We start from the raw sequence: 14,590 nt of genomic DNA on the forward strand, positions 1-14,590 counted from the left end.
CTACGAACCAGACCTTGCAAGAGTTCAGATAAGATCATTTCAGGAATGGGTGGTAACATTACATGCTAGTATACACAAGCAATTTTGACAACGAAGAGTACAATACCCACTAGACATACTCGATTCTCATAACAAAATGCACAGCCCTTGCTCTCTTAATGAATGAAGGAACATGGGTACATAAACTGGTTCAAACCATTTGCAAACTACACATTATTCAGTACAGGTTTTGCATAGACTATTCACTTTAAAAAAGGAAACATTACATGATCAGTTTCTATAAAATAGAGTGAGCAAATGTTATTTTTAATAAGGAAATTGTATCAGTAGATATGAATTTTCTTCACTAAATGGGACTGTTTGTTTTAGCTACCAGTTTGCTTCATTAGGTTCTGAAAAAAACATAAATATAGAGGGTAAATTAATGGGCAAATCCACAAACCAAATTATGAGGAGTTCACTTTATCTGTTTACACTGGAAGAAACAAGGTATATTCAGCAAAATAGAAGAAATGTTTCTTTGAACAGGTAAACCATAATAAGAGTGAAAAGTGGAACTGCGGGAGATTGTGCTTGGTGAAGTTGAAATATCTGGATTTTAGAATAAGAAGATGTGCAAAGTGTGATCACGCAATCCCTACATGATGTAATACTGATCCAGACAGAAGGTTGATTACCAGTTTATTACAAAATAGTGTTATAAATCATTGTTGTACAACTAAACGCCACAAGTTAAGAGTGCAAGTGAAAATGTATTAGAAAGCTTGTGATGCATAGTGAGTTTAAAGTTTACCACAGGCAATGCTAAGGAAATAAACTGTGAATGACTGCATATTCTCTGTACAGCATTGTAAAATATGATTGGTGTTATTATTATTATTTTTCTCTTTTATTGGTGCTATATAAATTAACAATAATAAACATATCTGTCATATGATTCAGGTGCCGTAATTAGAAATACTTGCCTTTTCCTTTATGGATAACACTGGCAAGATTAACAGATTACTGCCCCTTGTAATGTGGATAGGCTTTGCTATGTTAGCTAGACAAAAGCTCACATTGTATACACTTCTCCATTTTAGAAGGTTTGAGAAATCTACCCCTTAGTCTCATTTATGTCCTAAATCAACCTTGAGATTCAGGGGACATTGTAACTGTCTTTATTACATGACACTTTTGTGTGTCTGTTTTTACTAAACTGGTTGAAATGTCCTTAAAAATGCGCTTTTCCGTATAAAGTGCAAAATGCATCCACATTGTTTATTTGTATAGTGCCACAGATTTTGTCATATGACATACATGAAAACAAACATAACACATAAGTAGGTACAGAACAGAATACTAAATGCATGGATGCTATTGTGCCTTTCTTGTTTGCTTTAGGGGTTAACCTGTTCAACAATTATTCCATGCCCCTGGGTGTGTTCTCATTTCCCATATATATACCTGTCTCTCCCAGCATTCATTGCTGGTTATTGTTGTCACATCCTGATGTTATACTCTGTGGTCACTTCCTCCTGTTGTGCTCCTGGATTTATGCTGCTGGAGATCTATCTCAACATACATTCTGCTGACCTGTTTCTTATGTGAACCTGGGACTTAACTGTACATTTCCCTGTACATGCTGCCTGGAATCTTTCTTCACCTCCCATTTACCTGCAACTGCTGTGTATCTGGTAATTTCTGCAAGTTCATTATTTCATCATCTGTTCATACTCTCCAGCAATAAACATTGTTTGTTTTTTCACCTTATCCATGGCTCCTTAGCTGTATTTCTACATTGATTTGTGACATGTTGATGGCCTTGTAGGTTAGTAGAAGAATTTCATATTGGATTCTTTGAGAAACAGGCAACCAGTGTAGAGATTGACAGAGTGACTCAGCAAGGAAATTCAATCTAGCCGTTGCATGCTAAATAGATTGTAGGGGCTCAAGTTTGATTTTGGGAAGACCAGTAAGGAGGGAATTACAATAGTCGATGTGGGTGAGTGCATGAATTAAAGTGTTTACAGTGTCATGTGTGAGATATGTACGTATTCTGGAAATGTTCTTTATATTTATGCAGCATGATGTAAATATAGAGTTGATGTGGGGACCAAAGGATAGTTGCGAGTCAAGGATTACACCTTGGCAGCGAGCTTGCAGGGTGGGATTTTTGGTCATGTTGCCAACAGAAATGTCAGGAAGGAAGCTTTTATCCAGGTTAACAGGTCAGTAGGAGAGTCCAGGCTGCATACAAAACAGGTGCTTGATGTGAAGGGTAATATCAGTCACTGCAGGGTGTTGGATTTTGACACTCTGTAGCAGTGATATTAGTCAATATTCACCTTTATACCTCCTGTTGAACTTGGTTATAGCTCCGAAATATGCTATTTTAATATTAATACAATTTCAACAAAACACACTGTGAACTAAACGCATTAGCTAAGCAGCCAACTCATAAATATCGGTCTGATTGATGTAAAATTTTAGCAGGTATTTGTTGTTATCTTGCTTGCTTTGCATGGTAAATACAATGTTCCACATAATATATTACTTTTACTTTACAAGCTTATTAAATCTGGATTCTTTTATTTAAGTCTTTGAACAAAAATCAACCCCCCAAAGAACTAGAGGGATTATTTACTAACATGGTTCAAAGTTGCACGAATGAAGTAAAACAATAGCAACCAATAAGCAAGTAGTTTTTCCTGTCTAGTGTAAGTTGGGTTGGCTGCTATTGTTTAAGTACAGATTCACCTATTTGATTAATTTTAGTTAATAATCCTAAAAATCTTAACACATTTACAAGTTTCAATCTCATTGTTAGGCATGTTTGCCAAGTAACCCAGTCATTAAGCAACTAGGCCTAATTATACTCATCTGGTTGACAGGTGCCAATGGAACAACCACTTTGCAATGCAGATACTTCTAGACTGCCATCCTGGTGATGGCAACACAGACCCAAGTTAATGGTTGTCATTCTTCCGCACAGATTTTTGCTATGCCCACTTAAATTAAATTCACATTAAGATTAGAATTTGATAGGTTATGATGTGTCCAAACATTACTATTAGGTGACATATAAACTTCATTACCACTTTAATAGATTTAGTGACAGGTGAGATCTGATTTGGAGATCCCCTACATTGATTTTGGGGCCGCCACCAAACAGGAAATTCCTGGTTACACATGATGACATGACAGGTTGCATGGTATTTCCAGCTTCAATTTCAGCACACCACATTCACTTTCAACAGAAGAGACCACTGAAAATATTATTTATTGATCAAATAAATATTTCTTTAGTGGAAGTGTCTTAGAAATGAATTGGGGTATTTCACCGCCCTCCAGAAGGTAAATCTTATTTTATGTTGGGACAGGCATTGATATACTATATACTACTGCTATATTTTTATATTTATTAAAGCTTCTTTTTTTGGAACAACATTGAAATAGGAATCTCCAACCAGACCCTTATACATGCTCAACAGAGCAGAACAGATACCCACAGAATGATAAGTAACTCTTCTAGCTCTGGATAGCTTTTACCATAGCAGATGAAAATAGCTCACCTGTTACAGCAATAAAATATTGTTAAATTGCGTAGAAATGTAATTAGTTAATGTGATAGACAGCTATACAAAAAACTTATTTTTACAAATACAGAGCACCCAACATTGCAATTTGTAGGAATTCGGACTGTTCTTCCATGATCTATAATAGCCAATCTAGGTTAAGCGAATGCTGATTAAGCTGCTTGGGATCAAGATAGGGCAAGCAGCCTGCATTGCTACAAATCACAGTATGGATTAGCAGGAATGCTTTCTGCCTCTCCTCTCTTTATCTCAAGCAGCCAGTTGATGTTCATTTATCACTTGCTATTTGTTGGAGATCATGGGAAGGCAACCAATGTTCCCAGTGGATGTTAAGCACAGTGGATGGTAGATATGTAGCCTCCTCGTTAGTGAAAAGCTTTTGAAGTAAACTGTAAGATAAAATTACTGGTCAGAGTTCTCTAGGTACTGATCAATGTGTGCTGGATGCTGATCAAAGGGAGCTGTGTAGCAGTGTAATGGTTCTGTGTGATGATCAAAATGAATGTTGATACCCTGCTGTCAAATAAGTACTTTGTTAAATGGATCTTATGGCAAAAGGGGGCATGTCTTAAAAGATCTATTTGTAATAAGTGTGCATAGTGCATTTACATTTAATACACCGCTACTAAAGCATGGTTGTTGCCACATTGCAATCAACAGTAAAAATGTCCTTTTAAAAACCTTTGTTCTAGAACACATACTAAAGGAATCTAAGCTCACTTTCAGTGCACAAAATTCTAGTCATCCTTCGGAATAGAAAGGTAATTTGATATATATCAAAATAGTGACAATGGTTTGCCAATCTTATATTAAAGGTTAATAAAATGGATGTCTGATAAGGTTGTAAATAATGCACAATGAGAATCTTCAATAAAATGCTCCCACATTTTGTATTATAATATTATATTGTGTTATGAAAATTCAACTATTGTTTGTACAAATTTAATGTGTTCCAGAACCACATAAAAATAATAAGATAATTATTATTGAGCATTACAATGGTATTACAAAAACGCAATGCATAAAAATATGTGGTTTTAAAGACGATACAGTAGCAATTTAATTTAACATAGAATTTTACTTTACTACTTTCATAATTATTGTAAATGTTAATGTAATTTTTACTTTTATTATTGAAATGATTGGACAAAAATAAAAACAATGTATCCTAATTTATTGTATTAATCTCTATAATTATTATTCTGTATCTTTCTGTTGTATGATTAAGCTGGGAGGGGAGGGTCATACAACTTATCAACATTCAAAATAGTTTCTAAAAATGTGGCTTTAAATAGAATGCAGTTCTCATGAGCACACACAGGGGTCCTCTAGAAAAAATATAGGAGCCTAATTGCGGGTTGTAATTATGTGATTTTGTTTATATTTATATAATTATGTAATTTTGTTGTTTGTTCTAACCCCCAATATACGGTGCTGTGGAGCCTTGTAAATGAAAATATAATAATTTTAATAATAATACCTGTGCTGTGCAAATGTATTTACCCCATGACATATAGTGATTATACACAGAGGGCCTGATTCTTTAAGAAATGCAAATGCTGGTATGTGCCGTATTTCGCGTTAAATAGCTCAGCACGTGCCCAGAAATGAACTATATGTCAGAGAACGTAAGCGGACGTAATTCATTTCTTAGTGGAAAGGACACTTACAAAACTATGATTTTCATCAGAACTGGGAGGGGATTGGGGGTATGCAGGTAGTCAATTTAGAATGAGGGTTTGCAAAGCACGAACACATGCAGCAATGCCCAATTCAAGCTTTGGACATTTCTAAGGTACGTGTTTTTTCTGTCGTATCAATTGCACCAGCTAGAGGTCAGGTGTAAGTGCCAAGTGATAGTGATGACCATCGTGTATGAATGCTAGAACATGTGTTTGCAATGAAGAGGAACTGTAAAAATTAATTTTATATATATTAGACATTAGTAACATCATGTTAAATGTATTTCATGAAAACGAAAATATATTTTAAAAAAATAATAACTATTGGCCTGATTCATTAAGGATCTTAATTTGAGAAACTTCTTATTTCAGTCTCCTGGACAAAACCATGTTACAATGCTAGGAGTGAAAATTAGTATTCTGTTTTGCACATAAGTTAAATAGTGACTGTTTTTTCATGTAGCACACAAATATCAACTTTAAATTTCAGTGTACAAATAAGCTATCAAGTATGTGTGTGCTACATGAAAAAACAGTCAGTATTTAACTTATGTGCAAAACAGAATACTAATATGCACCACGTAACAGGGTTTTGTCCAGGAGACTGAAATAAGAAGTTTCTTCAGTTAAGATCCTTAATGAATCAGGCCCTATATTATTAACAGGTGACAATAATGGAATCAGGGACGGGCTGGCCCGGGTGGCAGGGGGGCATCGGTGCCCTGGGTCGCTCAGTTTCAGCGCTGTTAGGGCCGGCCGGAAGGCCGGCTGGCCGCCCCTCGGTTGCAAAATCTAATGATTTTGACCGGCGGCTGCATCTCATGACACGGGATGCGGCCGCATCACATGACACGCGATGCGGCCGCGTCATTGGACGTGGCCGCATCGCGTGTCATGTGATGCGGCCGCCTGTGCTCCCCCCGAGCTGATGTATGCCAGCCCGCGCCTGAATGGAATACTTTATTTTTCTGAGTGTTCTGCTGGGACTTTATTTTCCACATTTATATGGTACGTATCCTGCAGTGTATTCTCTGTGAGAGCAGAGCTGCCAAGACCTGTATTCAACAAAATAAGTTCCTTCAGATCATTTTTCAGTTGATTACAGACAAATTACGTGCTCTTTTAATAAATACATAATGCGTTAGTTTTGTGTGCCTTAATGAATCGGGCCCAGAGTGTACTTTTGTGTACACAATGTGGTTCTTCAAACTGCATATGTCACTATCCCTTTCACTTCAGTGGAAAAGTGGGATAGCAATCTAATTGGTGAGCTAAGTCTGTTAAATGAAGACTACTAAAACTGCGTGTTGACTGAACGGTAAATCATTAAACATTTTTTCTTTATATTTTACTATTTTTTTCATAGGTACAAGTTTTAAGAAATGCTGGAGAAGAGGTTACATTAAATGTTTCATTCTTAAAAAGGGCACCAGCTTTCCTTAAATTACCACTGAACGAAGATTGTGCTTGTAAGTGCTTTTAACACCCTTAGTTTTTTGACACCCATTAGTACATTACATAAATACTTTGCAACCTGTCTGCAGGTGCAAATGTAGCTCCCATCATGCTGAATGATGTGAAAGAAATGCAGCCCGTTTGTCATAGACCTTCAGCAATTGACATGTGCAGTGAGTGGATGACATGAGGTGACTCAGAAAATTACAGGAGAAAGAAAATAATTTACGCAAGGAAAATAAGACGGAGCATAGAGAATTCATAAAGAAGATAGAAAATGTTGTGATAGACATATTCAGGAAGAGGTAAAGTGATAAAAAATGAGAGAAAAGGTACCTAGTAAAGAAATATAGTTCTCTGTACAGCGCTGTGTAATCAATGGCGCTATATAAATAAATGGTGATGATGATGATAGTTACTGCTTACAAACCAGTTAATAGAAATATAAGTTAACCCCCTCATATAGTTACGGTTCTGCAATATACGTGTGCTCTCATTTTGCTTTCTTTGAACATGTATGATTTTCATGTGAATGAGGAACGTTTTCCACATGGATCAATAATGCCTGTACTGGCTCTTTTTGGGTGTATATTTGTATTGCAAACAGAGAGCAGACTGTGGGCAAACACATGGGCATATGAGCATTAAGGGGTAAAGATATCAACCTGTGTTTTTGTAAATCATCGTTTTTTGCGATTTTTTTTTTTTTCTGTCAAGGTTTAAAATTGCAATTTAATTATAGTGAAAACCTGGCGTATTGGGTTGAAAAATATATAATTACCAACCCCATATGTTGGGTTTAGCCTTTAATTAAATTGCTGTTTTAAATCCCATTGGCAAAATTGTGGGAAAAACAGCAATTTTACAACATCACAGGTTGATGCTTTACGCCTAAATCTCTCATTTTCAACTTGACAAAATCTTAAGATTTTGGATGGATGAATGCTGTTCTATTGCCAATGGTTAAAATCGATTTTCTTTATTTTATTTTAAATAGGTGCACCCAGTGACCAAAGCAGTGGTACATCCTCTCCCCTGTGTGACAGTGGTTTGCATCTAAACTATCATCCCAACAACACGGTATGTTTTTTTTGATATTTTATGCCTAGTCATTTATGAAATGATTTGTATGTATGGCATTATCAAATGTGATGTTCTCTTAAACACCACACACTATCTCATTTGAATCCATTAATAAGGTAAATTACAGTACCATGAACTATATACTTTAAAATAGCATACCTCGCAACATGTCTGTCCCTGACAGTGGGACAGGGGCGTGGCCACATCACAAAGTGGTATGTTCACGATATAAAATGGGCATTGTCACTCCCCCAGAGGGTGGCCTAGCCCGCTGCCCATTAAATACCTCCCTTCCCCCAACTTTCCCACCCTTGGGACAAACATATCCCTGGGCGGGACAGTGGGGCAGAGCCCTAAAATCAGGAAGAGCCCTAAAATTTCTTGCTGAAATTGGGACAGTTAGGAACTATGTACTAGGTATATTTCTCAGTTAAGGTACAACATTAAAAAATATATTTGTGTTGCTCATATAGACGTTCATTGGAAATGCTGATCTCTTCTGTAAAAATGAATAGTTTATATTTTACAGTAAAATTCAGTTTTACATAAATTTTGAATATTGTACCATTAGTTATGCTGTTTTATATATAGAACAGAGTTTAGAATGCTTATAGCTTTGGTAGTACATAATTGAATTATATACTCCAATATTTTATATCAGAATATTGTTTCCAAATCTGGATTTTTCTTTTATATCCAGGTCAAATACAGCTTGAACTAGGCAGTAAAATAATTTAGTGTCAAAATACACAAGCACTTTTTTAGTATTTAAGATCTCCTTTTAAGGATCATTGACTCCTATGCTAAATGCACACAGACTATCAAGGCTACGGATCAAGCATCCAGAGTTCATCATGTTTGACATTTCATTGTTTATAGTCTATATTTTTTTCTTTGTGTTTAGGCATATGGATCAATGCCCCCGAGCAGGGCCCGATTAAGGGTTCCGGCTGCCCTAGGCTATTTCAGCCGTAGCGCCCCCACCCCCCCTCCAGCCACCTCACCTGCCCCCTTCGGCCACCTCACCTGCCCCGTTTAGCCACCTCACCTGCCCATCTGCCGCCCCTCCCCCCCCCGAGACATTAGAACGGACTTACCTGCTGTGGAGTCCTCTCTTCAGCGCTGTGTATGACAGGCAGTCTGGCAGCGATTGCTGCTAGCTGCCTGTCGGTGTGGCCGCGGGCGCTTCTTACTCTTGTGGTCACGTGAGATGTGGAAGTCCTGATCTCACGTGACCAGAGTAAGAAGCGCCCGCGGCCACACTGACAGGCAGCTAGCAGCAATCGCTGCCAGACTGCCTGTCATGTGATAGTGACAGTCGGGACCGCTCCTTAAGACCAGTGGCGGTCCCAATGACTCCGCTTGCCACATTTAAGAAAAAAAAAAAAACATCTCAGTGACGTTGCGCCCCCCTGGCTCCAGCGCCCCAGGCTGCAGCCTGGTCAGCCTATTGGCTGATCAGGCCTTGCCCCCGAGATAAATCAATCAGCACTCTATTCAATGTGGGGTTATTAGAATACTCTAAAATACATGATCGTGTTGCATCCCCTCTTGCTAATAGAAAAACATTTTTCAATTGAAAAACAAACAAACAAATTACTACAGCAAAGTTATATGTTTAAATGTAATGATTGTTTTAGATCACACATGGAAAGAAAATGTATATTACACATTTGTGCTGACAGGATACTTGTCCTTTAAATGCTAAATAGGCAGCTGTTGGTGTCAAACTTGCGTAACATGTTACACCAACAACTCTATAGTTAGAATTCCAAAGCCAGGTATGCTGTGTGTAAGTGTAAGTCATACCGCAAAAATTATATGAGACATATAAACATTTTTCAATTTATATTTTGCAATTAGCCAATTAAGCCAGTTAACCATGATATGTGCATCGCTAAGCAATATTTGGAGATTGGGATCTTCCAGTGTTTTGCAAAGAGAAAAATCATGATTTTGATTACTTATTATCTAATTGAAGCTCCGCTCAACCTTAGTTAATGTCCAATATATTGATATAGAACAATATATGTACTGGACTATGAATATTTATAACATATGTATTTTAACCGTTTTGTGAGGTTTAAACAGTTTAAGAAGAAAAAAGTATCATCCACATTGGTATTCTATGTGTTCTTTTATGCATTAAACATAAAATAGAAAAGATTATTTAATATTATGGCTGTTTCTTTCATGACGTCACAAGACTTAAACATTTACACATTTTGCGCTACTCTTTTATATTGTATACAATATGTTTTCTTTCTTTTGTCAGTGAGCAATGAAAATCCTTGACTGGGGAATATTTGTAGCGGGCAAGTTAGCCTGTATAGCCTGTAAAGTATTTTCTGTTGCCATGGAAATAATATAAAACAATGTTTTTTTTTATTCTCTTAACATATAATAGTGTTTTCTATTCCAGAGACATATAGTTCTTGACTACATCATTTTTTTGTGCAAGTTGTCTATATATGTACTTATTATGTACAATAACTAACACCCACTGCATTTGGCCTACACTTAGTGCAACTTCATACATTTAAATGAACAGGCCAAAAAATAGTTGAAAATGGTAAACTATTTGTTTTTGTCAAATGCTAACCTTTGAGAAAATATGTCTCACACTTGATACCATTATTTATATTGTTTTTTAGAATTAGTAATACTGTGTTACATTCTCCCTATAAACACTTGACTTCCTAGGACAAATGACATAATATAGAGCAAATACAAAAATTACATGGCAGATGTATACACACATGTACTTTTTTGTGAGACACCATTGTGCTTAATTGAATTGAAATTCCTGCTCAACACGGCTGCTTCTGTGATTCAGTTTACTTTTCTGAAACAGTCATCCACTAGGCAACCTAGACTCACGTCTGGGCCAATTGTGCAACAGATTTATTTGTTTTTTCTTTATTTATTACCAGTTATTCATATAGCACCTACATATTATACAGCACGTTACAAAGAATATTTAATCAAATTGATTAAATACAATCACTCAATCTATATATTCCCTAACACACACAAACACTTATTTTTATTGCATCGTGGGGACCCATGTCTGGAACATTCCTAGTAGGGACACCCCTTTCCTAATGCACTATCAACAGGATATTCTCCTAAACAAATAGGTATGTATATGAGCTGATTATCACCATGGCTCTCACTTGAGATTTCCCGTCTCACCTAGACCAAAAGATTGACATTTCGCTGCCTTGTGTGGACAGATTAGTGTATTCCGGCTGTCTGAGGATATTCATACACATGCATACACCAACTCCTAACCACGGATAGTCAAACAGGATGTAGTCATGGACAACCATTGCATATTGATTCAAATATTTTTATTTCTCTTCATAGCTGTTATCCGGTTCTTCATATAGAATTTCACAGCTAGCCAGTTCCGATCTCTCAGTATGGATCGCTCAGCCATGATGAAAACAATGCAATCATGCTTTCCAGGCACCCTGCATGCCTGAATAAACTTCACCATGTGCTTCTCCACAGCTTTGACCGCCTCTCTGTTTAATTTTTTTTGCATTTCTTTACAACCGGAAATAAACCAGGATTGTTACAGATCAATCTGCGAAACACAGAGATAAACATATATTCTGAGTAGCAAGACTGTGTGCTACACAATTCTTTGAAAGTCTTGACTGTCCTTTGGTCCCATGTTGCCGGATCCATACATTGTCTACTTTCTGAAAGGAAAGTGTTGAGCAAATGCATGCCCACTTGTCACTCTGCTTCAGGAGATTGCCCATAGTCTGGCTCATCACTCTGTAGGTAGACGGGTTCAAAGGAAGAACAGGTGTAAAATGACAATGAAAATTTAGAAAGTAAAAATAGAATCCATAAATGGAATGACATTTTTTTTTACCTGCCGTCTAGATCAATGTTTATCTCTTCAAAATTTGGGAGCCATGCCTTTTGCTAGTTGTTTGCATGGAATCAGAACACTGCATCCTGTCAGTATTACCATGGAGTTGTTGCAAAGTTGCCACTATTCCAAAAATGTTCAAACGACATTCACCTTTCTTTTGAGTGCTTAAGAAATTGTAGTGCCCAGGCAACTTCAGTCTCAATACTGTGAACATGCTCGATATGCCGGCCTTTTTTACAGACCGGTTTCAAACAATACAGACAGTAGTGCTTTTCGTTGTATGCTCTGGATCTATCACTTTTTTTGGAAAGTTTTTGAACTGACTTTCAGGTAGAGAACAAGTCTCTTTGTTCTTTCTTTTTGCCTGCTAACCCGCAATGGTACATCATCATTTCTTTTATTGGTGTCTGAACCAATCTCTTTCGAAAGGGACACTCCCCTCCAATGCTCTCAAGGTTATAATCAGAGCTTCCACCAATAGACTGTGTTATACCCCAATGTGCAAACCTTCCTGTCAGCAGGAAAAAACTATCATACTCTCTCTCTGTGTGATTCCTGTTATGTGTAAAAAAAAGAGGGAATACTGCCATACACTTTTCTTCTGACGCACACTGGTGGTTGTATGATGTGGCAGAGGACATATAATCGAATGAGTGTATGAGCCTGCAGTTCCACTGACAGCCGGTGATCAAGTGCACACACATTTCCCTCACACACACACACACACACACACACACACACACACTTTTTGTCTGATAAAAGTGACTTGTTGTGACATGCCAGATTTGTTACTGGGTAGATTGGCAAAGTTTTTTTGCATTAAGTAGCATAGTCAGTTTAATAGGGACATTTGTGCCCCCACTAAGGCTGAGGTCCCTACAGACTTGGTGTGTAAACAGATCAATGTCCTGACAAGTACAGGATTACACATACACACACGTATCACTTTAGTCAGAAGCCATTTTACCTACCAGTATATCTTTGGAGGTTAGGAGGAAACTAAAGCATGCACAGGAAACCCACATATATATAGGTAGAACATAAAAGCACCACACAGATAGGGCCCTTGTCGGAATTTAAAAAATGGCCCAAGTATTGTGAAGCAGCAATGATAACCAATGATCCAATACACAGAACAATATGTCTTCTGGACTATGAATAATTATAGTATATGCATACTACTGTGCCACCCACAACCCTAACCCATTTCAATGGGGTTTCCTTTCTGGGTATTTTTTATGGGGTGTGGGGGGTTATATACTTAGAGTCCTAGATTAACGTTTCATGTCGATCCCTCTCTGTCACATCATTATCATCAATATTTATTTATATAGCACCAGCAAGTTCTGTGGCGCTTTACAATTGGGGACAAACAGTAAAAAACAATACTGGGTAGAATTTACAAAGAGGTAAGAGGGCTCTACTCGTAAGCTTACAATCTATAGGCCTTTGGGAGTCGCCTACATGAGATTAAATCTACATCCTGCATATTGATCCAGCCAGATTGCAAAGGTAAAAGATTCATATGCTATGTGATCCAGTCACACAGCAATGTTGGTCTAAGGTCAGAGGGTTGTTGTCTTGTGTGAATTTTGTAAAGGGTGGTAATAGAGTAACCTAGTGAGGTTAAGAGGGTGGTTGAGGAATATTATAACCGTGCCTGAAGAGGTGGGTTTTCAAAGAACACTGGAAAGTTTGTAGACCAGAAGAAAGTCTTATTGTGCGAGGGAGGGAATTCCACAGAGTGAGTGCAGCTCAAAAAAGTCCTGTAATGAGAGTGGATGAGAGACACAGATCTTGTGCAGAACGGAGTTGTCGAATTGGGACATATTTTGAGACACATAAGGAGGTATATGTTGGTACAGTTTTGTTGATGGCATTGTTTGTTAGTAGAAGAATTTTATATCTGATTCAGTAAAGAAACTGGCGAACAATGTAGAACCTGACAGAGTGGCTCAGCAGAGGAAGAACGATCTGCATGCAAAATAGATTGTAGGGGTTTTAGTCTGTTTAGGGGAAGACCAGTAAGGAGGGAATTGCAATAGTCCGTGCACGAGATGAGTGCATGATTTAAAGTTTTTGCGCTGTCTTGTGTAAAATATGTGCATATTCTGGAAATGTTTTTTAGATGTATGTAACATGATTTAGATATACAGTCCATGTGGGGAACAAAACATAGTTGCGAGTCAAGGATCACACATTGGCACAGAGCGTGCAGGGTGGGATTTATGGTCATGTTGTCAACAGAAATAGAAATGTCAGTTAGGTCTCTTAAGTTGGTGGGTGGGAATATTATTTACTCTGTTTTTGAAAGATTAAGTTGATGAGAGGACATCCAAGATGAAATGGCAGAAAGACAGTCAGTAACATGGGATAACACAGAAGGTGAGAGATCAGGAGAGGACACATAGAGATGATACTGAAATCTAAAGAGAAGCGGCATAGATAAAGAACAGCAGAGGACCTAGTACTGAGCTTTGTGGGACTCCTACTGATAAAGGAAGCGGAGTGGAGGTGGGTCCAGAGAAATTAACACTGAAAGACTGATTATAAAGGTAGGATGAAAACCAGGATAGGACAGTGTCTTAAAGACATAGGGATTGTAGTGTTTGTATGAGAAGAGAGTGGTCAACATTGATGAATGCAGCAAAGAGATCCAGGAGAATTAGTATAGAGTAATGGCCTTTTTTTAAGCAGTGATCAAATCACTGACAACCTTAGTCAATGCAGTCTTTGTGAAGTGTTGAGAGCGAAAGCCTGACTGAGTAGGTTGTTTGTGAAAATGAAGCACGTGAGGTGAGTGTAGGCAAGTCTCTCTAGAAACTTGAAGGTGCATGGGAGTTGAGAGATGGGACGGTAATTTGAGAGATAGTTTGGGTCAGAATTTAGTTTTTTCAGAA

The 14,590-nt window shown here is 37.6% G+C and overlaps 1 protein-coding gene across 1 annotated transcript in view; it reads left to right on the plus strand.

Moving 5' to 3' along the window:
* SNTG1 (syntrophin gamma 1) overlaps window positions 1–14,590 on the plus strand; it is a 437,638-nt gene that overhangs the window by 350,964 nt on the left and 72,084 nt on the right. Inside the window, 2 exon segments of the mRNA XM_075213502.1 lie at window positions 6,627–6,729; window positions 7,713–7,795. Coding sequence (XP_075069603.1) covers window positions 6,627–6,729; window positions 7,713–7,795 — 186 coding nt within the window.

The sequence above is a fragment of the Mixophyes fleayi genome, chromosome 5 (genome assembly GCF_038048845.1).
Source record: "Mixophyes fleayi isolate aMixFle1 chromosome 5, aMixFle1.hap1, whole genome shotgun sequence".
NCBI lineage: Eukaryota > Metazoa > Chordata > Amphibia > Anura > Limnodynastidae > Mixophyes > Mixophyes fleayi.